General features: G+C 31.7%; 2 protein-coding genes across 6 annotated transcripts in view; one reads left to right on the top strand and one right to left on the bottom strand.

Annotated features, from left to right (window-relative positions):
- focad (focadhesin) overlaps positions 1 to 21,934 on the bottom strand; it is a 101,613-nt gene extending 79,679 nt beyond the window's left edge. The window contains 4 exon segments of one of the 2 annotated variants that reach the window (NM_001423838.2): positions 11,698 to 11,852; positions 14,541 to 14,615; positions 14,737 to 14,821; positions 21,815 to 21,934. In NM_001423838.2, coding sequence (NP_001410767.2) covers positions 11,698 to 11,852; positions 14,541 to 14,615; positions 14,737 to 14,793 — 287 coding nt within the window. In that variant the 5' untranslated portion in view covers positions 14,794 to 14,821; positions 21,815 to 21,934. 2 annotated transcript variants of the gene reach the window in all.
- mllt3 (MLLT3 super elongation complex subunit) overlaps positions 19,222 to 27,983 on the top strand; it is a 104,820-nt gene continuing 96,058 nt past the window's right edge. For 2 of the 4 annotated variants that reach the window (XM_087259332.1, XM_087259333.1), the window contains exons 1-2: positions 23,745 to 23,854; positions 24,299 to 24,479. In XM_087259332.1, the coding sequence (XP_087115458.1) occupies positions 23,843 to 23,854; positions 24,299 to 24,479 (193 nt within the window). In that variant the 5' untranslated portion in view covers positions 23,745 to 23,842. 4 annotated transcript variants of the gene reach the window in all.

Below are 27,983 nucleotides of genomic sequence, written 5' to 3'. Positions count from 1 at the left end.
TTAAACCTTCATAGCAAAAAACTAATATTAAAATGACAGATTTTCAGAAAACCTCAAAGAAATTTTTCAGAAGACATAACATTGTGCAACATGGTGTAGGGCTGGGTGATTTGGCAAAAATGAAATCTCAATAATTGATTTCTATACTGAACGATGGCGATATATATTTTCATACAAGTTGTCGATGCTTTCAGATTTCAAAGGGTGTCCCAAAAAATGACTGAAGCCAGAAAAGTTAGAGGGTCCCTTAAATGGCAGAAAATTCAAAGCATATCTAATATCGACACATTTTGTAGATTTCCATTGTTGCACATTTGAGCAGTGTGATTGGCTCTTAGATCAATATAAGGTAAAAAAGTCTAAAGCTTATTGTTAGTCACATAAATTTTAGCACGATTTGATATGATATTGTTTATCGGCCCAGCCCTAGTATGGTGTATTTTGATTTTTGTTGACATTCTAAGAAGTCGTTAATCTTTGCATTTGTCTTAGTCTTTAATTGGCCTTTAATTTTGCACAGCAAACATTAGGGATGCACAATACATTGCGATGTAAATGTAATGTTGAAAAATTATCATTATTAGCGCAATATTAGTATATGCATAACCCATATCGTAAAGAGCTGCAATAAATTACATATGTCAAGCATGCATACCGGTTGTTAATTCAAATATGATCAATCAGATGTGGCCTTAAAGTCTTTATACCAACCACCCCAGTAAAAGATGTAATGCTATTGGCTAGACGAGGCCCAAAAGAGAATTTAGTGCCTCACAGCTGAGAGTTGAAAATAGATATTAATGGCGGGAGTAGAGAAAAAACATGAAAAATGACAACTGCAAGTAAAAATCAAAAGATAGACAGACACTTTCAGTCATTCATATTATTTTGAAATCTAAATATTTGACGTAATTGTTTTAAAGCCTAAATTTGATTTATTAGATCAGACAAACATGTATTGACTATTTTGATAGGATCATTACATACAGTCTAAGTCAAAATGATTAACTAACTCTTATATTTTTTTCACAAATATTTCCCAAATGATGTTTAATAGAGCAAGGAATTCTTCTCAGTATTTCCTATAATATTATTTCTTCTGGAGAAAGTGTTATTTGTTTTATTTCGGCAAGAATAAAAGCAGTTTTTAATTTTTTTAAAAATAATTTAAGGTCAATATTATTAGCCCCTTTAAGCAATATTTTTTTATTGTCTACAAAACAAACCACAGTTATACAATGACTTCCCTAATCACCCTAACTTTCCTAATTAACCTAGTTAAGCCTTTATGCTGAATACTAGTATCTTGAAAAAATATCTAGTAAAATATTATATACTGTCATCATAACAAAGATAAAAGAATACAGTTATAAGAAATGAGTTATTAAAACTATTATGTTTAAAAATATGTTGGGGGAAAAAAGCTTCTTTCCATTAACACTGCATGTTTTGTCAGTATTGGGCAGCCTAAGTTAACATCCTAAATACATGAATTCCAGATATGGTGTTATGCTATTCCAAATGCATCTATTGACATATTGGGATGCAAGATACAAAGCTCCCGTTCCCTAGAATGCAGGTGGAGTGTTTCTCATACATTATAAATCACCTCTGTGTGACAACATGTGCCGTGTTTTCTTTCATGCCTCCTTCTCAGCTCTCTCAAGTCTGACTGTGTGTTTTCTCAGTTCCTATGGGTTTGATTACTGTATATTTTACCAGGGGGGAAAACATAACTCTACAGTGAAAGGAAATTCATCTTACCAGCTTTCATCTGGACTAGTACGCACTGCGCATAGCAAATCCATAGTAATACGGCTTCATACGTTTCAATATGCACCGAAATTCTGCTTGCTGCCAAATTTTATGGGACAATGAGCTTCAAGTTTAGATCTTGCTGAAAATAGATGTGGCATTTATAGTTTGATGAGATCCTGATAAAGTTACATATTGCTGTCAAAGATGTCCGTTTTTATGCAGACAATGAGTCAAGTTCACATTTATGAATATTTGATGTGCTCGCTACACTCGCCTATCGATAAATCCAGCAAAGAGGTCAAAAACATAATACAAAAAAGGTTGGGGGTTATTGACAGAAGCACTACATTGGTGCCTTTTGTTATTGATACTCAAAACCCTTTACTAAAAATTCACAAGCTAAACATAGTTTTAACTGCAAAAAGAAACAAAAACAGATCTTAAAGTAAATATACAAGAGAGAGAGAGAGAGAGAGCGTTTTTAATTTTATTGCCATTACTATGGCTATGTCATGGCAAAAAAACCCAGATCAAGTTTAACACATTTTATAAATATCACTTTTTTATTATTATAAAAATATTCTAACAATTAAAAGTCATTAACAGCAATATATAATATACAAGGTGCAATACATTAATAATAATGATAATATATAAGATAAAAATCTAAAAACGTTTTTTAAGGTTTCCTTTTAATAAAATATGTATAATTTTAGAAGGATTCACGTTAAAAATATTTAATATAACAATAATATGTTTAACAGTTTGGTTTCTGTTGCAATATAGGCATTTTGGGGATTCTTCTCTTTTGAGTAAATGTTCATGCATGAGTCTCGTGTGTCCAATGTGGCATCTCCTATAAACAATCTCATCATGTCTTGACTTAAAAAATAAATTAGATTTTCTTCCTATTTCTGGCTGAATTTCAAAAATTATTTTCTGGGCACTGATTCCATTCTGTTTGCCATTTGTTGAGAATTTAGCCTTTTATTAGTGGCTTTAGATCCGAAGGTGGGATTTTACACTCTGTTGGGCTAGGGTTGTTTTGGTGGCTTGTTCATTTCCAAATAGTCCAGTATGTCCTGGGATCCAGCAGAAGACTATATTATAAAACTTTCTCTGTAGTTCATTCACTTTGATAAAAATGTCAAGAAGGTGAATAGTAAGCAAGAATTTAAATAAAACAAGTATCTGCTAGTAAATTGCACTGCTACGAGTGTGATATTGCATTTATACAACAGTTTGACAGCATAATCGTGTATATGAAAAGAAAATCAAACAGGGAGAGTCTCAAAACATTTATTCCACCATTCCTTCACATCTGCAGCTGACGTCAGATCAGCAGAAACCATTCCTTATTCACCAACATCACTTTAGAGCTACTATTTGAATGATTCTCTGGCGTAACGTCTAAAGTGAAGACAAACAGGTAATTTTGCAGACATTTTAAGGTTAGAAGGCTGAACAGCATCAAATGCCATCAGTCTACAGACATTTCCCAGTATTTCTTTGTTGCAATCAGGAGATCACAATAAATAACCCCCCAAAAAAGCCAAAGCAAAGCAAACACTAGCAAATTACTATAGTATAAATACAGCACTACAACATAAAAAAGAGAAAGATCGAGTCATTTACCAGTTTTATAAAGATTTGATCAGTTGTAGTCTGAAATTATGCTGAGTTTTTCTCCCCTCAGGACTTATTATGTGGTCTTTGTTGCCATCTTGTTGCAGAACGTCAACCGTCTTTTCTCTGCTCAGTATGAGTCAACAAAATTATAAATATTTAAAATTAGGCACTATCCTTATAAATAAACTGCATAGTTGCAACCTAAACAACTACATTATCATCTGAAAAAGGCTTAAAAGTATTGTGTTGTCCAACAGCTGCAATATTTGTCAAACTGTAGTGAGTTTATTGATCTGCTGTCACTCTATGTGGACGGAGTCATATAGAAGGGTGAGGAGGCTGCATGAGTGCTGTTATTGCAGAATATCGAATGGCTATCAACCAATCAGATTTGAGAACCAGACAAAACTCTTGTATAAATAAATAAATGTAAAGCAATCAAATAATTTCAAAATGCAAGCATTAGGTATATGAAACAAATGATTTTACATTTGTATATTTAAATAATGACAAACAAGCAGGCCACTAAATAAATGATGAAACAGTTTAATATAAATAAATACAGGAAAAACAAAAAAACAAATAAAAGTACTTAAGTACATAGTACATAAGTACTAAAGTGCACAAAAAAATTGGGTACAGTAATAGTATTACAGTAATAGATTTTTCTTGGGACAACATGAAGAAATTAAGTTAGCTTATTAGTTTTTTTTTTTTTTTTACAAATTTAAGAGGATTGAACATAAAAAAGTTAAGTTGCAATTGAAAAAAGCCCCCAAAAGTCCCCCAAAAAACTCAAGAATTGTGTTGTTTCAGCTCAAGTAGTGTGAACAAACACCAAAAGTATTTTTGAGTGTAAATAAAAAGCAGTAATAATAGTTAACATCATAAAAACAAAAGATGATACATTTCAATAAATAATTAACCCTCTACTGCACGGTGTAACCATATGGCAAAATGATACTTATGTTGATTTTCCTGCCACTGTTTCTTTAAGACCAACATAATTGTTTCGTTGTTGGAAAGAGAAGACCTTAGTGTAGCCAATGATGTGCTTTGGTTAAGTCACATGGCATGTTTTTCTGTAGCGTGATTTCTGACAGACTGGTGTTTATTGTGAGATGTTGCTGAATGCAAATGTAAACGTCAATAAAAACAAAGGATCAAATTTTGGCAGATCCACAAAAAAATCTGAAACATCACCTCCAGTAAGTTATGATGACATATTCACAACTCAATTTCTTTTTTTAAATCAAATTAGCTTTGTGTAATCGATCAAATGTATGTGCTGCTAATTGGAAACACTGTTCAATAGTGGAACATGCAATTTTGAAATGAGTTAGCTAGCTAGCAAGGTCAGCTGTGAACTTTTAAGTTGTAAAAATAACAACATGAAGGCTAGTAATTAGTCATGTTGTTAATGGCATTTGCATTATGGATAAAATCTAGTTTTATTGGCAACACTACTTTTAAATACATATGAATACAGAGAACAGTGTATTAGCGAGCACCACCATGTACTATGTTAAATGAAAGAAGAGAAGGACGGAACTGGCTTTTCCTGCAGATGAAAGTGAGGATGAGATGGGTTTTAGGGACCATGAGAATGATGCACACTGGACATTTAATAGAGACAGTTCAAGGAAGTTAGCTCTGAGGCAGACAAGACAGGCGTATTATAGTATATAGTATAATATATAAATATTGTTAGCCAGTAGCTACGTTATTCTGATGCATCTGGATATATTAGACGTGTTATTTATGTGTTAAAATATTTACTGGAGAAAATATTTATATTTACTGTATGTTGGATACATGAGAATTCAATATTTTACCAATAATATTCAGCAAAAAACAATGGGATAAATGAAAGCTGTTGGAATACGAGTTGTTGGAAAGTATGTATAAGGTGTTATTTATTATTATTATTATTATTATTATTGTATAAGGTGTTTTTTAAGTTCTGTGTTATTATTATTATCTGTGTATAAGGTGTTTTTTAAGTTCTGTGTTATTATTATTATCTGTGTATAAGGTGTTTTTTAAGTTCCAATTAAATCATTTCAAACAACAAAACTATTTATTATAAGGAAAGTTTTAAATTTGAAATTTCTGAGGTAGATCCACTGTTGGATGTTGTTGCCATATGGCAACATATCATAAAGTACCTTAAAAATAAAAAATTCCATTTTTTTTTTTTACAACACTTCGAGTTAAGCCATTTTAAGAAAAGAAAAACAATCAAATATTTTTTTCAAAGATTTATCATAATGCTTGTGGTAGAGGGTTAAATAAAAAAATAAATGAATAAAATTCCTCCATTTGTTGCACCCCAATGCTGCTCTTTTTTTCCTTATAACGCAAAAACAGATGTATTTTTAATCACTACGCAATGATAAGCACGATAAGCTTCAAAATCATCAAGAAAAACTAAAGAAGCTGCATAAAATGTATCTCCAAAATTGATTGTCTCCACTAAATAGATTCAGTAGATGTGGAGCCTGATTAACTAATACTAACCATGCACTATGGGCTTTATGAAATTGTTTTTTGTTCGTTCCAAAATTTGACAGCCTTTGATCACGATGAACTGCTGTCATAAGGTATAAGTTGCCTAGCTATTTATCAAAAACAACCAGCACCGAGGTTTGGAATGACATGAGGGTGGTTAAATAATGACAGAATGTTTATTTTTGGGTGCCCTATTGCTTTAAAATTCAGGTCTGTATGATGAAAGGGTACATTGTGTGGGAAGCTGCGGCGTGTGACGGTGATGACAGCAGCAACAGCAGTGTGTGTGTGTGTGTGTGTGTGTTGAGCTGACTGATGGAGCAGGCTGCGTTTCAGATGTGCTCTTTCAAATCTGTGAGTATGCAGATGTTCAACTCTCTCAGTCTGTTGCTTATCTTCATCCACGCATTAAATTCAAAGGGAAGAGGAAGTGCGTGGGCAGATTATTGAGGTACCCCTCGAATAAATAGCTAAACACCAAGCATATGACAGCAACAACAGACACCAACAAATACAGCTATGCTCCAGGTATCAGCTGCATGCTGTATGTTAGATCAAATGAAAAATAGTAATCAATTTTTGTAAATCAGGACAGCACAGTTGCCTCTCAGGGGTCGCCACAGCGGAATGAACCACTAACTATTCCGGCATATGTTTTACGCAATGGTTGCCCTTCCAGCCAAAACCCTCAGTGCAGGGAAACACCAATGCACTCTCACATTTACACACACACTCATATACTTCGGCCAATTTTGTTTGTTCTGTTCACCTATACCACATGTCTTTGGGTTGGGGGAAACCGGAGCACCCAGAGGAAACCCACATGAACATGGGAAGAACATGCAAACTCCACATACTATTGACAACAGGCTTAGCTGGGACTCGACCTAGTGACCTTCTTGCTTTGAATGACAGTGCTAACCACTTAGTCACCAAATAAGATTTTCAATTAAATTTTAAGGTAAGTGGTTGCAAACAATTTATATGGGCTGATATTAAGCAAACAAATAAAGTTGAACATTATTAAATGACATTTTGATTGTTTAAATTCAGCCCATATCAATTGTTCGCAACCACCTTAAAATATTTTGTAAATGCAATGAATCATTTTTTTTTTTTTAGTCCTCACTGTAAAAAGTAATTAGTCACTTAAAGTGAGTAAACTAATTGCCTTAAAAGCAACAAGCTGACTTTACAAAAATTATGAAAGTAAACCCATTGTAACTTGGAACTGTTGAGCTGACTTAATTTGTATAATTATGCTTATTGTACTCACTTTTTAAAAGTCAACAAATCCTTTTTTACAATGACAAACTATTTTAGCACGTCTCTTTTCAAATAATTACTGCAGTTATTTCAATATTACATAATTAGTGCTTCATTAAGTCTATAAAATCTGCAATTATAGCCTGTACTGAATTTAGAAGACATACTGGAGTCTGGAGGAGCAGATTTATTTTAGTTACTGCCATTTTGCTAGACACAGAAAAAGTTGAAAAAAAAAAAAACAAATATAATAAATGTGTATTGGAAGAAGTGATTAGTTTACTTTTATTTTTAAAAAGTGAATACAACTTGCATAATAATAAAAATTAAGTCAACTTAACAGTTCCAAGTTACAATAGGTTTACTTACATTATTTCTGTAAAGTTAACCTTTTCAAGGCAATTTGTTTACTCGCTTTAAGCAACTAATCACTTTTTACAGTGTAACTAAATTGGCAGTAGTGTGTGGATGAAAGCGCGTTCAGGTGTTTCCCAGCACTGAGGGTTGCAACACAAAGAGCAAACAGTTAAAACATATGGTAATTGGTGGTTCATTCTGCTGTGGAGACAGAGGGATAGCAGGGGATAAGCTGAAGGAAAGTGAGTGCTGTGAAGTTACAAGACAGGTTCTTTAATGATGATTGACTGCAATGGTGTTTTGGCGCTCGGTCCAACACTGTGGTTAAAAGCATTTTTCAAATATTGCTTAAAGTTCACGTGAACTGGGTCTTTTATTTCAGTCTGTTGATGTACTTTCAACTTAATTGGAATATTGAATAGGGGGCGGGTCTTTTTTGTGTGGATCATTCCCTCATAGCAAACTAATGATAAGAGAGAAGTGGTTAAGGGTATTGTGGCTGAAGTCATTAAACTAACATCAACAAAGAAGGGCCACCAATCAAAACGCAGCAGCAATTGTTTAGATTTTGGTTGAAGAGAACCAAAAAAATAATAAAATAAGGAATTGTTCACCTAAAGAATAGCATGTGCGTTAATGAAATAAAGATTGTAGATTTTGAGTTTACATGGACTGTTTCGAAACGGCTCACTTTTGTTGGCTTTTCAACTATGATTATTCAGCTGAGATTTTCAAATAGCAAAAGCTGTGATTATTTTAATGCACTATTAAATATGGTAACAAGCATATCGTTTTCGGCAGTTTTGACAGTTTGTAGGCGCATTACCCTAAACAATGTGAAAAATGTAACACAAACTAAATGTGAAGTATTTCTTCTTGACATTTTGGCTTTTGAATTATTTGTGTTAAAAAATACTAATAATTTAGTAATAATCAAGACATAATAGCAAACATAATATTTAGATTCCAGAAGGATCATTTTGATGTTGAAGACTGAAGAAACGATGCTGAAAATTCAGCTTACACACCACAGAAATAAATTATATTTTAAAATACAGTATAATATAAAGCAGATATTTCAAAAAGTCATAATAAAGAAAATCTTTTCAATACCAAACAGGTGAAATGTGTACGTGAACACACACAAAAAAATTCATCTTTTCTCATCCCTTAATCATTTCTTGGATTCAATTTTTAATCCACTCTTCTATGATAATTTGCATCTTCAAAACTAGGGCAGGTGACAATTTGCCCACCTCTACGCAATTAAAACACTAATCTTTAAGCACCTACATTAAAGTGCCTACCATTAAGCACTTTCAGGAATGTAAGCACATAAAGTGTTGTCAGTGTGGTGCTGCAAACACCTTGATAGCAAGATAAAACATTTTTAAGATCACAATGCATAAATGCTTTAAAACATCTCTCTGCTGAGAAACCACTAGTTGCATTCCTGTTCTTTTCTGTTGTTTTAGTTAATTAGTCCATACATGTTAGTCATTTATACATTTGACAGCTAGTTTTGCAAAAATAATAATTAAAATTACAGTTCTATAATGTACAAAGCCTACTAGTGAAGAGTGCATGTTCGAGCCAGACAATAAATTGCTTCATACTACTAAAAACAACAATAAAAATCACTTTGTAGAAACTTTTAACATTAAAATTTCTCACGGCAGAGATCAAGCTCCTATAACTCCTAAAAAAGCATGAATAAACTAAAAACCACTAAAGCTGAATTATTGCATTCAGGCAACTTAACATACTAAAGAAGCATCCCAATCAATTTTAATTTAAAGCTCTAATCTGTAATTGTTGTTTTTAAGAGCAGGGAGAGGTCAGTGCCTGAGGATGATGATAAGATCCCATCAGGGCTTGACAGGGGCGGGAAGGGTGTGACGTGGTTTAGCAAAAACAAATATCATTTGTAAAGTAAACGGAGCCACCTTTAATACTATAATATGGCCATCATTTAGTCTGTTTATAAGCCAGTGTAGTTTACAAGAGTGTGCATGTTTAAATTAAGAATGAAAAGGGACAGCAATCTGCATTAGTGTGTCAGAAGATATGGACTGATAATTCACTTGCAAGATTCAAACACACAATTCACTACACTATAGTACAAAAAAAAATTAAACATAAGATAATATAATTCATTTATTCTTTTTTCTTCAGCTTGGTTTCTGATTATCAGAGGAAGCCTCAATGGAATGAACCGCCAACTATTCCAGCATGTCTTTTAAGCAACAGAATCCTTTCAGGTGCAACCGAGTACTAAGAAAAGCCCATACACTCTCATATTCACACACACGAACGCGAACGCAAACACGCAAACACGCAAACACGCAAACACGCAAACACACACACACACACACACACACACACACACACACACACACACACACACACACACACACACACACACACACACACAATATAATATAATATAATATAATATAAAATAATAAAAACTACTTTAATATAATACAGTAAAATAAAATATAAATACTATAATAAAAATACTTTAATATAATATTAAATAATATAATATAATATAATATAATATAATATAATATAATATAATAAAAATACTATAATATAATAAAAAATGCTTTAATATAATATTATAATATATTATAATATAATATAATATAATATAGTGTAATATAATATAATAAAATACTATAATATAATATAAAATAATATAATATAATATAATAACATATAATATAATAAAAATACTTTAATATAATATAGTATAATATAATAATATAATATAATATAATATAGTGTAATATAATATAATAAAAATACTATAATATAATATAAAATACTATAATATAATATAATAAAATATAATATAATATAATAAAAAATACTTTAATATAATATAGTATAATATAATAAAAATGCTTTAATATAATATAGTATAATATAATAATATAATATAATATAATATAGTGTAATATAATATAATATAAAATACTATAATATAATATAATAAAATATAATATAATATAATAAAAAATACTTTAATATAATATAGTATAATATAATATAGTATAATATAATATAATATAATATAGTGTAATATAATATAATAAAAATACTATAATATAATAAAAATACTATACTATAATAAAATATAATATAATATAATAAAAAATACTTTAATATAATATAGTATAATATAATATAAATACTATAATATAATATAAAATAATATAATATAATAAAAAATACTTTAATATAATATAGTATAATATAATATAAATACTATAATATAAAATAATATAAAATAATATAATATAATAAAAAAAAATGCTTTAATATAATATGGTATAATATAATATAATATAATATAATTAAATACAAAATACTGTTATATAAAATACTATAATATAATATAATATAATATAATATAATATAATATAATATAATATAATATAATATAGGTGATGCGGTGGTGCAGTGGGTAGGACGTTCGCCTCACAGCAAGAAGGTCGCTGGTTCGAGCCTCGGCTGGGTCAGTTGGCATGTTCTCCCCTTGTGTTCGTGTGGGTTTCCTCCGGGTGCTCCGGTTTCCCCCACAAGTCCAAAGGCATGCGGTACACGTGAATTAGTGAATATAGATAAATGGGTGAATATAGGTGAATTGGGTAGGCTAAATTGTCCATAGTGTATGAGTGTTTATTGATGTTTCCCAGTGATGGGAAGGGCATCAGCTATGTAAAACGTATGCTCGACAAGTTGGCGGTTCATTCCGTTGTGGCGACCCTGGATTAATAAAGCTGAACAACAACAACAAAAAAAAAAACGATGAATGAATAATATAGGTATTGGTTTGCTTCTCACCCCTTCCAATACGCAACCACTAGAGAAAGGATTCTCAATTCAAAGGTTCAAAATTGAAATTTCTTTCATATCAATGGTCCAGAAAAATGTATTATAAAAAACTTGTTTTTATGTCATGTCAGAATTTAAGGCTATCTTCATAGCACATAAAATTGTTCTAATACAAACATTGCATAAATACAAAATATATATCAGGCAAGCAAAAAAACAAAGCATCAAATTAAACAAAATGAAACTAGATTGTTCAGTTCAATATAGCATTAGTGTGTGTGTGTGTGTGTGAGCCAGGTGCACGTCTACCAGTAGTGAACAGAAGCATACCGTGCCGAGGGCAGGAGGTTAAGGGTGGTGTTGAGCACATATGGCAGGTCAGCATGTCCCTGCTCCACGAGGAGCACCAGAGCGTTACAGCAGGCCGAGCGGACGACAGTACTGTCACTGCTGCACTGCTCCCACAGAGACTCCAGCGCCGGACCCTGCGCATAGAAAACACAACTTTAGCATGCAAAAGTCTACCATAACCTGTCCAGAAAAGCCTCTATAGCTCGAAAATGAAAATTCCGCTATTTATCTTTCATCATCAGAACACAAATTAAGATGTTTTTGATGAAATCACAGATCAGAAATCAATTATATATGGATGATACAGGTTAAATTCATTCTAGACTAAGTACATAAATCTAAGGATGCTCTGTGGGTAGATATTAAACAAGAGTTTTGTAACCCAGTTTCTCTGATCAACTCCAAATTCCTGACAAGGTAAAAGAAAACCCACTTATTATTAGAGCTATCAAAACATGGTCACACATCAGAAGATCTCTTCAGTACAATCAGAACCTGCCCATTCTATACACACTGACCAGTAATACAAATTTTTATCATGTTTATATGGGCTCTCAGTTTGGTAGCTGGATTAATTTGGGAATATACAGAACATGATCTCTTCCATAAGGATATTTTTATGTCATTTGATGAATTACATTTAAAGCATAATATCCCTAAAAACGATTTTTTTAAATAAAAGACATTTCCTTTATGCTAGACATGGCAGTCTTACCTTGAATTGCTCTGATTTCTTTTTGGATATCTTTCTTAAGAATACTGAAGCTTTTTATTTACCAATTTTACTGATTTTAATGATAAACCAGTATAAAGCAGACATTTTTGATTTCATTGTAGAAGACATGGAGTAACAATTAAAATGCAATATTGATGAAAACGTGTGGGATGATATTATCAGACTACCCTTAAAAATTTCAATATGCAACAGATTTAAAGAAATGCAATGTAATATTGTACATAGAGCCTATATATTCTCAAATAAATACATTTAAAAAATAACACTGTTTCACCTCAATCTCCAAAATGCAATAGTGCATTATCGCTGAGTTCATTGTCTTTGGGAATGTCCTTTGATTGCTGATTTTTGAAATGATGACAAACTGTCCATAATAAAACATAAACAGAAGGTTACAGCCTTAATGTGCTTAATTCTGATTAAAGAAAGAAGTTGTGGGAAATTCCATTGACCTGTCTTAGCATTGATTGTAAGTCTACTATTTATCCGTAACTGTGCACACTGCGGCATTGTAATAATGTTTTCAATTAGACCACACTGCTGTTTTGTTATTATTATTATTTTATTCTTTCTTCCCTTAAATTACTGTATACTGTTTATGTTCTACTCACTGCTTGGTATACAACTCATTCTCAAACAAACATTGGCTTTAAATTATTAAATAAATGAATTATGAACATAATTATAGAAATGCAGTCAACAGATTTACTTATTATTAAAAGTAAAGGCAACTTGTTGCAATTACGTAGGGCTAGACAAAATTTGAAAAATTTTTTGTTTTTCTGCAATACATAAGGAGATATTAATATAATTTCACAAGATGACTCTATTTGGAAAGAATCTTTTGAGGACGGCATTTGCATAAAATGTGCAAAACAGTATATAGATATATATATATTTTTTCACTTTTTTATTTCTTTTTTTTTTTTATTCATTAGGTTCACTTTAGGTCAGACCTTTAAATATAAATAATGTTGATACATATAGATGTATGCACTGATACAATTTACCAAACAAGAAATTATCAGGAAAACATAATTATACACTAAATAACTATATAAAAGATAAAATACCACATATATACAAAAAGATATAGAAACATAAAATAACAAAAATAAGAATAATAAAAAACAAACAAAATAAATAAATAAATAAATAATACAAAGAAAAGAAAGACTTTTGTTTTATTACGAATCAAATTTTTCCATTTGAAGAGCATGTAAGAAATCAAAAACCCATTGCCGATAAGAAGGGGGAGCTGCTGACTTCCAGTTCATAAGAATAAGTCATCTAGTCAGTAAAGTTGCAAAGGCTACACTATCGGCCTGTAATGAATTTAATTCAAAATATTCTAGCAGGATTCCAAACAGTGCTGTTAAGAGGTTCCATTGATGTTATTTGTTCTTTTTGTTCATGCTGTTGATAACTAACCAACAAAATATACATCAAAATTAAGTTACACATTATGCAAAATTGAATTTGCTGCAAAAAGATACATTTTCAAAGAAACATTTTAAGTGATACTTAATGGAACAAAGACATTTTCACAGTATTTGCGACATTTTTACTTCTAAAGAAAGTCTTATTTGTTTCGGCTAGAATAAAAAGCAGTTTAACTTTTAAAATCATTTTAAGGACAATATGATTAGCTCTCTTACGCAGTATTATTTTTTTCGATTGTCTACAGAACAAAAAAACTTGAATCTTAAAAAATATCTAGTCAAATATTATTTACTGTCATCATGGCAAAGAGAAAATAAATCAGTTATTAGAAATGAGTTATCAAAACTATTTTGTTAAGAAATGTGTTGAACATATCTTCTCTCCGTTAAACAGAAATTGGGTAAAAACTATACAGAGGGCTAATAATACAGGAGGGCTAATAATTCTCACTTCAACGGTATAGCTTGTTAGTTAAAAATACAAAAATAACTTAAAATAAATGCACTAAATTACATTCATATTTGAATAAATTTGTAATTAAATCAAATTATATCCAGTTCAGTGTTATTACTTATAGATCATTAGACACAATATGTGATATATGACCCCTAATGTATACAGAAGAATGATTCCAGTGACTTACTTTAGTGCTGGTCTGACAAATCTTTTCATTTTGGCCTTTCTCTTTCAGCACTGCAGCAACCAGTGTCCTCACGGCCTACAATAAAAAATAGAAGCTAGTCAGTACTGATCAGCAAGAAAATCTGCTTTTTTATATACCTTTACAGCAAAATTTCTACAGGCCTAAATACAATGATAATGTTTTTCTAGTACTTTACCTGAGCTTGAATGAGTGAGTTGGGGAACTCAAGCCTTGCCTTTAAAGTTTCAGTCATCTTCAGAAATCACAAATGATGCTCCATACTGAAAACAAACATCATATTGATATAAGAGTCATTAAAGAAGAAAGTTTGAGGGGGGCTAAGCAGGTATGGAGGAGCTAACCCCCCTAAAATAGGCATAGCAATGCCCATGCTTAGATAAGACAACAGGGTTTGATTAGGCTGTGGAAACATTCTCAAAATGTAACAACACATACTGCAATATCAGTGCTCACTAGGGGTGTAACGAATCACAACACACAGTTCGGAATACACGTGACCCTCAGATTAATACTGTTTTTTAATTTGTAGATTAATCCAACATTTTTAACAATCACAGAGAGATCGCCTCTTGCGTCATTCAAATCACATGTATAAAATCATTTTGGCTTAACTGTAAAATATGGTGACTGAATAAATGCTTTCTTAGGTTATTAATTAATAAATAACACAGAACTACTGGGAGAACAGTTTAGAGTTCAGATATAAGCACTGATGTTAATGGTAACGATTAAAATCACCGTTTAATGGAACTTGACGCTGGTGAATGTTGTAGCAATTGCATTGTGTAACCAATGGGTGGCAACAAACAACCATCAAAATGATGTCACTGAATAAGTTTTCAAAAATGATCCACCTATAATGAAATATGAAGTTTTATGTGTGAATTGTTGAATCATTTATTGAAAATAAATATCATCTGTTGTACAAGATGTTGATTTCTATATTTAGTAACAGCAACAGCAGCAAAGATAATTTTTTGTATTGAATATATATATATATATATATATATATATATATATATATATATATATATATATATTTTTTTTTTTTTTTTTCCTTTTTTCTTTCCTGATTTTTATTTTATAGGTTAAGTTCTGTTTCTTAACACCAATGGTTTTTGCACTAATATTTTTGTGTAAATGGAAAACAAATGACATTTGTGTCCTCCTTTTTTGCTGATACAAAAATGGTCTGATCTGTGACTCAAAACCCGTAGTAAGATTTGGGATCCATTATACTACTAGTGCTCATATTGTAATCATTTTTTTTTTATGTAATAAGCATTTCTTAATGTAATAATAACGTGAAGAGCATTTCACGTTATCAGAATACTTTTGTTACAGATGCTATTTGGAAAGACAAAAATTCAAATTAAAGATAAATAAAATAAATTCAATATGGACAAGTTTTGCAATATATGTATGTATATGTAATACTCATCATGGAAAAGCTGTACAATATAAGTATGTAATAAGCATTTATTTATTTATCATACATTTATTTATTGCCACTTTTAACTTTTCTTAACTTGTTGTATCCTTTCTCAGTTGAATTATTAATTTATATAAACATATAATTTATGGGTTAAAGGTTTTGTTGAACATGAATGAAATAAACAATTAACAATAATCTACAATGTGTATTGTTGTTGTTACATTATTGTAATCAATTTATTGTTATATTATTGTCTTATTTCAACTTTTGTAATTGTTATTTTTATTCTAGTTTTAGTATTTTTGTATTGGAATTGTTTTTAGCACTATGGCCACCGCAGAACTGAAATAAAAAAATGAATTTAACTGAAAAAAATTAAAGAAAAGGAAAATAAAATAGCATAAAAATTATCATCTATTATTGTTATTTTTATTCTGTTTTTTAGAATGTGTTGTTTTCCCATTTATGGGTTGCGGCTGGAAGGGCATCCACTGCGTAAAACATATGCTGGATAAGTTGGCGGGTCATTTCGCTTTGGCGACCACAGATTAATAAAGGGACTAAGCCGAAAAGAAAATGAACGAATGAATGAGAATGTGTTGTATTGGTTTTGTTCAGCACTTTGGCCTCTGTAAAACTAAAGGTTAATGTGCTTTATAAATAAACTTCGCTAATAATAAAATACAAAAAAAGTTAAATAAATAAAATAGCATAAAAATGGTCAACTATTATTGTTATTTTTATAATATTTTTTAGAATATGTTGAGTTGATTTTGTTCATTATTTTCATCTTTGTAAAACAGAAGTTAAATGTGCTTTATAAATAAACTGCGCTAAAAAAATGTAAATAATGATAAAAGTAAAATAAATAAAATAGCATTAAAATTATCAACTAATAATGTTATCTTTATTCTATTTTTTTAGAACATGTTGTGTTGGTTTTGTTCATTATTTTCATCAGTAAAACTTTAGATAAATGTGCTTTATAATTAACTACTATTACTAATAAAATAATAATAGTAATAATAATAATAATAATAATAATAATAATAATAATAATAATGGAATAAGCCAACAAGAAAATGAATGAATGAATAATAATAATAATTAAAAGAAAAGTAAAATAAATAAATAAAATTGTATTAAAATGATCAACTATTATAGTAATTTTTATTATATTTTTTAGAATGTGTTGTGATGGTTTTGTTCATCATTTTCATCTCCGTAAAACTGAAGATGTGCTTTATAAACAATCTTTAATAATAATATAAAACAAGGAAAATAAATAAAATGGCATAAAATTATCAACTATTAGGCAACGTGGTGGTGCAGTAGGTAGTGTTGTTGCCTCACAACAAGAAGGTCATTGGTTCGAGCTTCGGCTGGGTCAGTTGGCATTTCTGTGTGGAGTTTGCATGTTCTCTCTGCGTTTGCGTGGGTATCCTCCGGGTGCTCCGGTTTCCTCCACAGTCCAAAGACATGCAGTACATGTGAATTGGGGGGCTAAATTGTCCATAGTGTATGTGAGTGTGTATGGATGTTTCCCAGAGATGGGTTGCAGCTGGAAGGGCATCTGCTGCGTAAAATATATGCTGAATAAAATGATGGTTCATTCCGCTGTGGCGACCCCAAATTAATAAAGGGACTAAGCCGAAAAGAAAATGAATGAATGAATAAATGATCAACTATTATTGTAATTTTATTCTAGGTACAGAATGTGTTGTATTGGATTTGTTCATCATTTAGGTCTCTGTACAACAGAAGATAAATGTGCTTTATAAATTGTTTTTACTAATAATAAAATTTAAATAATAATAATAAAAGAAAAGGAAAATAAATAAATGAAATAGTATTAAAATTAACAACTATTTTTATTTTTATTCTAGCTTCATTATGTGTTGTTTCGGTTTTGTTGAGCACTTTGTTCTCTGTAAAACTGAAGATACATGTGCTTTATAAATAAACTTCGCAACTAATAAATTAAAAAATATAATCAAAAAAGTAAGGTAAAATAAATAAAAATAGTATAAAAATAAACAACTATTATTTTTATTTTATTATTATTTTACAGAATGTATTGTGTTGGTTTTGTTCAGCACTTTGATCACTGTTAACCAGAACTTAACTTAACTGAATAAGAAATGTATAAGAATAGAAAAGAAAAACAAATAAAAATGAATAAAAATGAATAAAAATGAACGGTCACAGTTAGCAACTGTATAAAGACAAAAAAAGCCTTCTTACTCAATTTAGAACTCAAATTAAAAATTGGAAAGAACAGATTTTAAAAACAACAGCAAATCAAGTCATGAAAAAAGTCATAGGAACATATTTAGAATCAACCCTCATTTCCTTAAATGAAGAACTGACAAAACCAATTATAAATAAAGAAAACAGCCATACATCTATTTCATTTTAAAGGGATAGTTCACCACAAATTTTAAATGTAGTCATTTTCTACTCAGCCTTTACTTGTTTCAAACCTTCATGAGTATCTCACTTCTGCTGAACACAAAAGAAGATCATTTTAGGAAAGCCGGAAACCCATAACCATTGACCTCCATAGCATTTGTTTTTTCCTACCATGGAAGTAAATGGTTAAAGGTTCCCAGCATTCTTCAAAATATCTTCTTTTGTGTTCAAAAGATGCAAGAAACTCACAAACCCACATGAAAAAAAGCTAAATGGTGAGTTTATTTTAATTTTGGGGTGAACTCTCCTTTTAACATAGAATCACAGGTGTCAAAGGATCAAACACACACTGAACAGGTGCTCCAGGACAAAAAGCACCTTCAGGGTGATACAATCAGACAACCCAACACCACTTCAAAACTAAAGTAATCTAAAGTGAAATTAAATAAAGGCCTGAGACATATAGTCTGCTCGCATCTAAACGAGAGAGGACAGAGAACCATCTAACAGATGGCACTGGCAACCACATCAATGGGATGCATTATTCACAAGTGACTTTTGCCAAAGCTTCAATGTCCGTCCAGTTGCGGACCGCCGACTTCAGTGTCTCATATGTTGTCTCGTAATGAACTCATGGCGTAGAGTAACGGGATTACCAGACGTCCGTTTGACTGACACTGGCTGATGGCCACTGGAGATTCAGGTTTATACCACCACGGCACATGGGAGGAACACAGACAAAAGCAAGACCCTAAAATGCAGCCCCTCCCCTCACGGGACTGATATCTGACAAGCAAGTGCTGCGTGTGCGTGGTGAAATACCTGCTGTGTTCCAATACAGCGTGACACTTTAACCACAGCAGCATTACTGACAGCAAAGAGATCAGGTAAGAACTGAAATATACTGACTTCTATGAAAAACTATACAAGCCACATAGTTTTATTACTTAAAAATATGTTGGTGTAGATTGTAGCTTTGTGAGTGAATTATATTTTGTAGACAAACTTGAAAGTAGAAACTATGAATGATTAGTTTTAGAGATATTTGCATTCCGACAATGCTAACTGTGATAGCAGCATTACTGACAGCAAAGAGATCAGGTAAGAACTGAAATATTCTAATTTGTGCCAAAACTATACAAGCCACATTGTTTTATTATTTAAATATATATATTTTTATGTTGGTGTAGATTGTAGCTTTGCAACTGTATGACAGTTTGGAGACAGAAATTTAAGTAGAAACTATGAATGATTAGATTTTGAGATATTTGCATTCTGACAATGCTAACTCTAATGGCAGCATTACTGACAGCAAAGAGATCAGGTAAGAACTAAATATACTGGCTTGTGTAAAACTATACAAGCACACATAGTTTTATTATTTAAATATATATATTTATGTAGGTGTAGATTGTATATTGGTGACTATTATATTTCGGAGACAAATTTGAAAGTAGAAACTATGAATGATTAGTTTTTGAGATATTTGCAATCTGACAATGCTAACTCTAATGGCAGCATTACTGACAGCAAAGAGATCAAGTAAAAACTGAAATATACTGTCCTGTGTCAAAACTATATATGCCACATAGTTTTATTATTCAAATATATTTATATTCCGGAGACAAACTTAAAAGTAAAATTATGAATGATTGGTGTGAGAGAAATTTGCATTCTGACAATGCTAACTCTAATGGCAGCATTACTGACAGCAAAGAGAATAGGTAAGAACTGAAATATACTGACCTGTGTCAAAACTATATAAGCCACAAAGTTTTATTATTTAAATATATATATTTTTTATGTTGGTGTAGTTTGTAGCTTTGTGACTGTATTATATTCTAGAGACAAACTTGAAAGTAGAAACTATGAATGATTTGTTTGAGAGATTTTTACATTCTGACAATGCTAACTGTAATGGCAGCATCACTGACAGCAAAGAGATCAAGTAAGAACTGAAATATACTAATTTGTGTCAAAACTATACAAGCCACATTGTTTTATTATTTAAATATATATTTTTATGTTGGTGTAGATTGTAGCTTTGCAACTGTATGACAGTTTGGAGACAGAAATTAAAAGTAGAAACTATGAATGATTGGTTTGAGAGATATTTGCATTCTGACAATGCTAACTCTAAAGGCAGCATTACTGACAGCAAAGAGATCAGGTAAGAACAACTGACTTATGTAAAACTATACAAGCACACATTGTTTTGTTTTTCAAACAAATGTTGGTGTAGATTGTAACTTTGCTACTATTATGTTTTGAAGACAAACTTGAAAGTAGAAACTATGAATAATTGTTTTGAGAGACATTTGCATTCTGACAATGCTAACTCTAAAGGCAGCAATACTGACAGCAAATATTTTATTCAATTCAATTCATCTTTATTTCTATAGCACTTTAAAAAAGTAGATTGTGTCAAAGCAGCTTAACAGAGAAGTTCTAGTTAATTGAAACCGTGTCAGTCCAGTTTTTTTAAAGTTGAAGTTCAGTTTAGTTTAATTTTCACTGCTGAAAGTCCAAACGCTGAAGTGCAGACAAACACTGAAATATACTGACTGACTAATGTGAAAACTGTACAAGTTAGAACGTCTATGTTAAGCTGCTTTGACACAATCTAGATTGTAAAAGCGCTATAGAAATAAAGATTAATTGAATGATTAGTTTGAGAAATATTTGCTATCAGACTATAATGTCATACAACAACGATCTTTCTGACAGCATTACTGCAGGCAGAAGTTTGCCTAAAAACATTGACTATAGCAGACTAGCAGTTTGTTTTATAAGATCAATTTTGCACTCTTTGTCGGAGAAGCAGAGAATTGAAAATGTTCCAGGGATTTCCAGCCTGTGGCTACATGTTCACATTCACAAAGGCTTCGAGCTCTGGACTGCTTGCTCTGCACTGCTTGTGTGTCCACAATAATACATCATTGTTTTAGGTTTTTGTCATTGGCTAGACTAAGTTAGCTTGTATAATGTCAGTTTTTATGCTACTACTCCTGTGGACATGTAAAACCATGCTTTGTTTGGTATTTGGACACGTACTAAAGCTTTTAATTGTATTTAAATGCCATGTACACTGTATTTTGTTACATGGTAAAGTATGGTAAAGTATAAGTAACCATGGTTCATCATTCATCCAAAACCATAGAATCAACGCAGTGCTTTTTGTAAGGCTAGGTACCTGAGGACATGAGGATGTGTTTTGTCTGATTTGTAGATATAACACTATTCAGTTCTAAATATGTAGTTATTAGCATAGAAAGAAACGTTGTTTATATGTTAATGTAATGTAGAAGAAGCGCGCAGCTGTCAAATTTACCGAATTATTTTTTTAGCTTACAATGTTGGCATGAAATTAACATGCAGGTTGATATGACAAATATGCTGTTCTTACCCAGAAACTCTTATTTTCCAGTGAGATTAAGATGCACTTTGCTAACTTTTTTTGCGGAGCCCTCCAACCGGTAACATGCTTCTACGGTGCGCGTGGAGGACCAAATAAGTTGTAAAGGCGATACGTTAATCGAACGCCTATGAATATTTCTTGACAAGTGTACTTTGTACATTTATCATGCAATTTAACCAGAAAATAAGTAAACTTGCAGTGTTTTTCTTACACTGATTAAGTTATTTTTTAATGAAAATACGAATTTATAAAATGTCAGAAGATTTAATATGAAAAGACATTTAAACGTGTCTATGATATATATGAATTGCATACATGTCTAACGGTGTGTTTTTAAATATATTTTCTTAATAAAAACAACAAATTATTCATAGAGATCATGACAAATTATACTAAATAGATACGGTAATATAAATTATATTATATTATATTATAGTATAGTATTTTATATTACAGTATTTTGTATTATATTATATTATATTATATTATATTATATTATATTATATTATATTATATTATATTATATTATATTATAGTATTTTTATTATATTATATTATATTATATTATATTATATTATATTATATTATATTATATTATATTATATTATATTATATTATATTATATTATATATTTAATTTATACAATTTCTTTTCTGCTTAGTCCCTTTATTAATCCGGGGTCGCCACAGCGGAATGAACCGCCAACTTATCCAGTATGTTTTTACGCAGCGAATGCCTTTCCAGCCGCAACCCATCTCAAAGAAACATCCATACACACTCATTCACACTCATACACTACGAACAATTTAGCCTACCCAATTCACCTATTCCACATGTCTTTGGACTGTGGGGGAAACTGGAGCACCTGGAGGAAACCCATGCAAACACAGGGAGAACATGCAAACTCCACACAGAAATGCCAACTGACCCAGCCGAGGCTCGAACCAGCGACCTTCTTGCTGTGAGCAACAGCACTACCTACTGCGCCACTGTGTCATTATATTATATTATATTATATTATATTATATTATATTATATTATATTATATTATATTATATTATATTATATGATTTTATATATTATATTCTATTCTATTATATTGTATTGTATTATATTATATTATATTATATTATATTATATTATATTATATTATATTATATTATATTATATTATATTATATTATATTATATTATTTTATATTATATGATTTTTTATGATTTTATATATTATATTATATTATATTATATTGTATTATATTATATTATATTATATTATATTATATTATATTATATTATATTATATTATATTATATTGTACACTCCCTTATGGAATTAATTTCTACACATCAGTGTTTAGCTAATATAATAAACAACAATACACACTTTTTCCATAGGCCCTACATTACAGTTTTGTCTTACAAAAAACTTTTTAACCATGTAAAATATAAACATTATACTTACAAAATAGCAATTTTATTGTTAAAAGTAACAATTTTAAATTAATTAAGTGCACACAGTAAGCCTGATACAATTTTACCTAATGTAATATATTGTCTGTATAAAGTCAGATTTGTATTGAAAACTAATTTGATAATAAATAAAATAAACATAAATATATAGGCTAAACATTTATTTCACACAAAATAAAGGTATCATAAAAGCATATCCTACACAATACAAAAAAAAAAAAGATGTAGCTTATCAAAGACGAAACAATCCAACATGTTAAGAACTGCGTTAACTGGGATGTTACAGTGCTAAATAGGTGGATTTACACGGGTTAAAAGCGGCTCTTTACGGGCTCGCGCTGCCATTGGCTCGTCTCGTGCACTGCACCGACTGCGACTCGAGTGCACGCGCTGACACTCACGCGCATGCGTCTCACTTTACTCCTCAGCCTTGGAAAACTCAGAGAGCTCAATTAAAAGACCATGTCCGCCATCGAGCGTCTACAGTCCTCGGTGTCCTTATATAAACCAAATTCTCCATGAAATAGCATTATCCCGTGGCCTCGACAATGGCCAGTTCGGTGAGTAGGGCTTTACCTGTTATATCGGTGCGATGCTTTTGGCTCTCCGGCGCCTGTGTTCGCTTTCGTCTGCTTTGGAAAGCCGATTAGACGCATATGAGGCTTTTCCAGCCATATTTCCACCGGAATATGCAAGTACAGTAGAACTAGTAGAGTCCGAGCGTTTCCAGTGTTAGTGCATGTCTGCAAAGTGATGCGCTTGAAAGATTTCAAACAAAAGGAGGACATCTAATAGCAAATATTAAGAAATCTGATAACATTTTGTAGAATAATCATTTATGTGGCATGTTAAGATTAAATACTATATCACAAACTTAATCAGTTTTATCGTTGATTCATTATTTTTTTTTATTTGTGCGACTTTAATGTGCATTCCCTGAGATTGCCTGTTTTATATTGAATAATTGGCGGCGTGTTTATAAAGTGAACGCTTGGGCATTTCAGGGTGCCGTTCAGGTGAAACTGGAACTCGGTCATCGTGCCCAGGTCCGAAAGAAACCCACCGTTGAAGGTTTTACGCACGACTGGATGGTGTTTGTCCGCGGACCGGAGCACAGCAACATTCAGCATTTTGTGGAGAAAGTCGTCTTTCATCTACACGAAAGTTTCCCGAGACCAAAAAGAGGTGCGTAAAGCGATTTATTTTCAAATATTATCGCAATTTCTCTTGGAAAAGAAAGAGCTGCAGTGATGTGTGATGCTCAATGAATGCACCTTGGCTACTTGATGCACTGAGGAAATGTCTGAGGATTTGCGGTGGACTGTAGGCAAGGACAAAAAGTGGTTGTCAGTGTTTGGAGATCGTGTATTACATGTTCAGCGTTTACTTGGATATATGTGGATGATTTGGTTCTCCTTTGTGTATACCACGTTCAAGAGCGCGCGACCGCTTTAAAGTTTACAAACGTAAACGTGCTCAAACGTCATTTAATTCTATTAGTTGGGTTGAATTGTAGGTTTATTTAACCCCTGATAGTCTTTGTGTTATGTTAAAACACTGTCACCTTAGCTACAGCTCTTAAATGTACGTTTTGATCGTGGGATACAGAAAAAACGTGATTTTTTTTTGTTATTTTCTTGAAAAGTTTGTACTTTTATGTTTGTTTCCTTTTTGCTTCATTTGTTTGATATTTATGTAATATATACGTTTGTATGCCCCAGTCCACTTACTGTGTTTTTATTTTGGACATTTTCCATTTAAAAAGCTAAACATGGGCATTTCTTACTTGTAAATATGGCCATGCACACTGTGCTTTGTTCTGCTGTCTTGTAAAAGTGTTACAACCTCAAACCTATCTATCTATCTATCTATCTATCTATCTATCTATCTATCTATCTATCTATCTATCTATCTATCTATCTATCTATCTATCTATCTATCTATCTATCTATCTATCTATCTATCTATGGCTTTTATGTTAAATGTTACCTTCTGTTTTAGTTTTCCATCGTTATCATTTCTGCAGTTACCTCAGGAGGAAGGTTTTCCATGCATAACAGGGATTTCTCGTTCTTAAATGCCAAACCGATGTTCTACTCTGTGTTACTTCATTCATAATGCCACATCTAGTTATTATAGCTCACATATACTATTATTAGACAACACTAACAAGAGGACAGCGAGAGCGAGGGGGGGAAAAGGAAGCGTCTGGTGGTCTGAAAGGAGGAATGTAGGAGTAGCGGTTGATGAAAGCCTTGGAAGGAATTAATTAAAATATTTGCTGGTTTCCTCCCCATCGCCTGAAGTGTTTTGAGCTGAGTTTGCTGTGACGTGCAGGGGATAACTGCTGGAGAAAGTCACTGTCATTATTATACAGCGCTAAGAACGCTGGCCAGCATTTGCACTTTATTGAGAACAGTTGTTAGATCTTCTTTGTTCCAGCCAACTGTTTTCCCTTATTGTTGGTCCATTTTTTGCGTAAATCCTTGCATTCTTGCATGACAGAACTGCAGCTAAATTGTTTTGATTTAACATCTTATTTATGCGAAGCCTTCCAAGACCGTGTTTTATTGCTGTGGTGGGAAATCCAGCCACAGAGATTGGAAAATTGCACTGAGTGACTTTAAGTTTGTTTTGCTTCTGTGGACAGCTCAAGATGCATGGCTTCAAACGTATGCTAATATTTTCCCTCATTGCCTTGCGTTGTAGAACCACGTCCACCACCGCAGGTTTGATTTATGCCACCGAGTGCTTGTATTTACGCAAGATCTGAAGATCGAAGAGCTCTCAGGCTGTATGTGTGTGGTGAAAATCTCCCCCGCTGTATTTGTTTTCTCAAAACATTAAGTCTGACTGTAAATCAAGGGGTTAGAGCTTATTTAGAAACTACAAGCTCCTGAAGCTCTTGCATGACTTAGAAGTTCACTAAATGTAGGGTTTGCTTGAACTTCTAGCTCTCTCCCCTGTTTTTTTGACAAATTTCTTGCTGGGGCTGTTGAAAAAAAAATGCAAAAGCAATGGGGGGGATACTTAACCTCACATAAATCCTACCTTATGACAGCAGCTTTTAGAGATTTTAATAATACACCCCCTTTAAAAGTATGTTGACAAATTAGTAGTACTTCCTAAGGTCTCTAATTTTTTTTTCTTGTTTATAATATATCAAAATGTTAACTCAGGGAAGATGGTTTAAGTCATTTAAAGGATTGAATGATTAGAGAAAAAATACATATACAGTGCACCTTTAAAAAATGAAAATATTGATCAATTTCTCAGTGAATATAGACAATATTATTGGTGCATATAAATAAAACTTTTATTTAATAGTTTTATATTTATTAAAATAAGGCTTAGTTCACCTAACATCTTTAGGTATAGAAAGATAATGCATTTAATGTCAAACGAGATATTGCAAAAAAATTACACACTAGACAATTTAAATAATATAGTATATTTTTATATATTTTTATTGCTGATGATGATGAAACATAATTTAATAGATTTAAATAGACTCAATTAGACAGAAAAATCCTAAGTGAAAGCTATATGTATACGTGTGTATATATATATATATATATATATATATATATATATATATATATATATATATATATATAGATAGATAGATAGATAGATAGATAGATATAGATGAAGATAAAAAAAATTGATAAAATAAACTAAACGCAAAAAATAGATCTGAAATATTGGGAAAACGTTTGATATAATCTTTACTTTGAATTAATTAGTAGCATGAATGTCCACTTGTCACATTAAAGACAAAGTGTACGTTTTAGGGATTGATCACACTGAAAGCGCTTGTTTGTGTTGAGAGGCAAATTTTTCAATGAATTACTAATAGCTGTGAGCATTGTGCGTGCTGCTTATGCGCCCTGCGCGCCTTGCATTTTAACCACCTGCTGCGCTTTGCGTTTTTGCCCTTGCGCACTGTGCTCGCAGTTGAAAAAAGTAAACTCTAAACGGAAAAGCGAGTTACATCAATCGCGTATGTTTCATTGTCCAATCAAATGAAAGCAGAGGTGGGTTTCTGTTGAGGTGACAGCAGTGTTTATGTTGTCAAGAAGCCTGCTGCATCCCAAATGGCACACTATACATTGCACTTATGAACTATGTACTTATGCACTTACAAACTCAGCAGCATAGTATATGTATGTAGTGTCATCCCAAATGGAACACAAATTTTTTTTTACCAAGCGGAAATTCAAACCATTTCCCATGACGTTTGACGGTTTCCAAATTACTGAAATAAATGACCAAATTACCAAATATTACCTGCCATGAATATAACCTCATTTCGCAATCAGAAGGCGCTATAACCACTTTTGTAGGAAAATTTTGCTTTGCTTTCACAATCTAAAATAAATAAAGGTTTCCAACATGTGCCCGAAAGCTCCGCCCCTACCGCTACCTGAGCAAAGCGGTTATTGAGTGCGTGCAGTGTCCATCATTCCACACTTTTTTTTACCGGTTGAATAAGTGCGTCATCCGAGCAATTAAAGTGCGCTTATTATATTTTGAGTTTTCAGTGTGAATGCACTACTTGCACTATTTATACTACAATATGGCATTGAATAGTGCATAAGTACGCGATTTGGGACACACTTTGAGACTTTTGAAGGTGAAGGAGAGACTTGTGGTTGCTGTTTTGAGTTATCCGGAGCTGTATGACAA

The sequence above is a fragment of the Danio rerio genome, chromosome 7 (assembly GCF_052040795.2).
Source record: "Danio rerio strain M-AB ecotype USA chromosome 7, GRCz13ab, whole genome shotgun sequence".
Lineage (NCBI taxonomy): Eukaryota > Metazoa > Chordata > Actinopteri > Cypriniformes > Danionidae > Danio > Danio rerio.
Note: the sequence above shows the minus strand (reverse complement) of the source record. Positions and strands in the feature narration are given on the sequence as shown.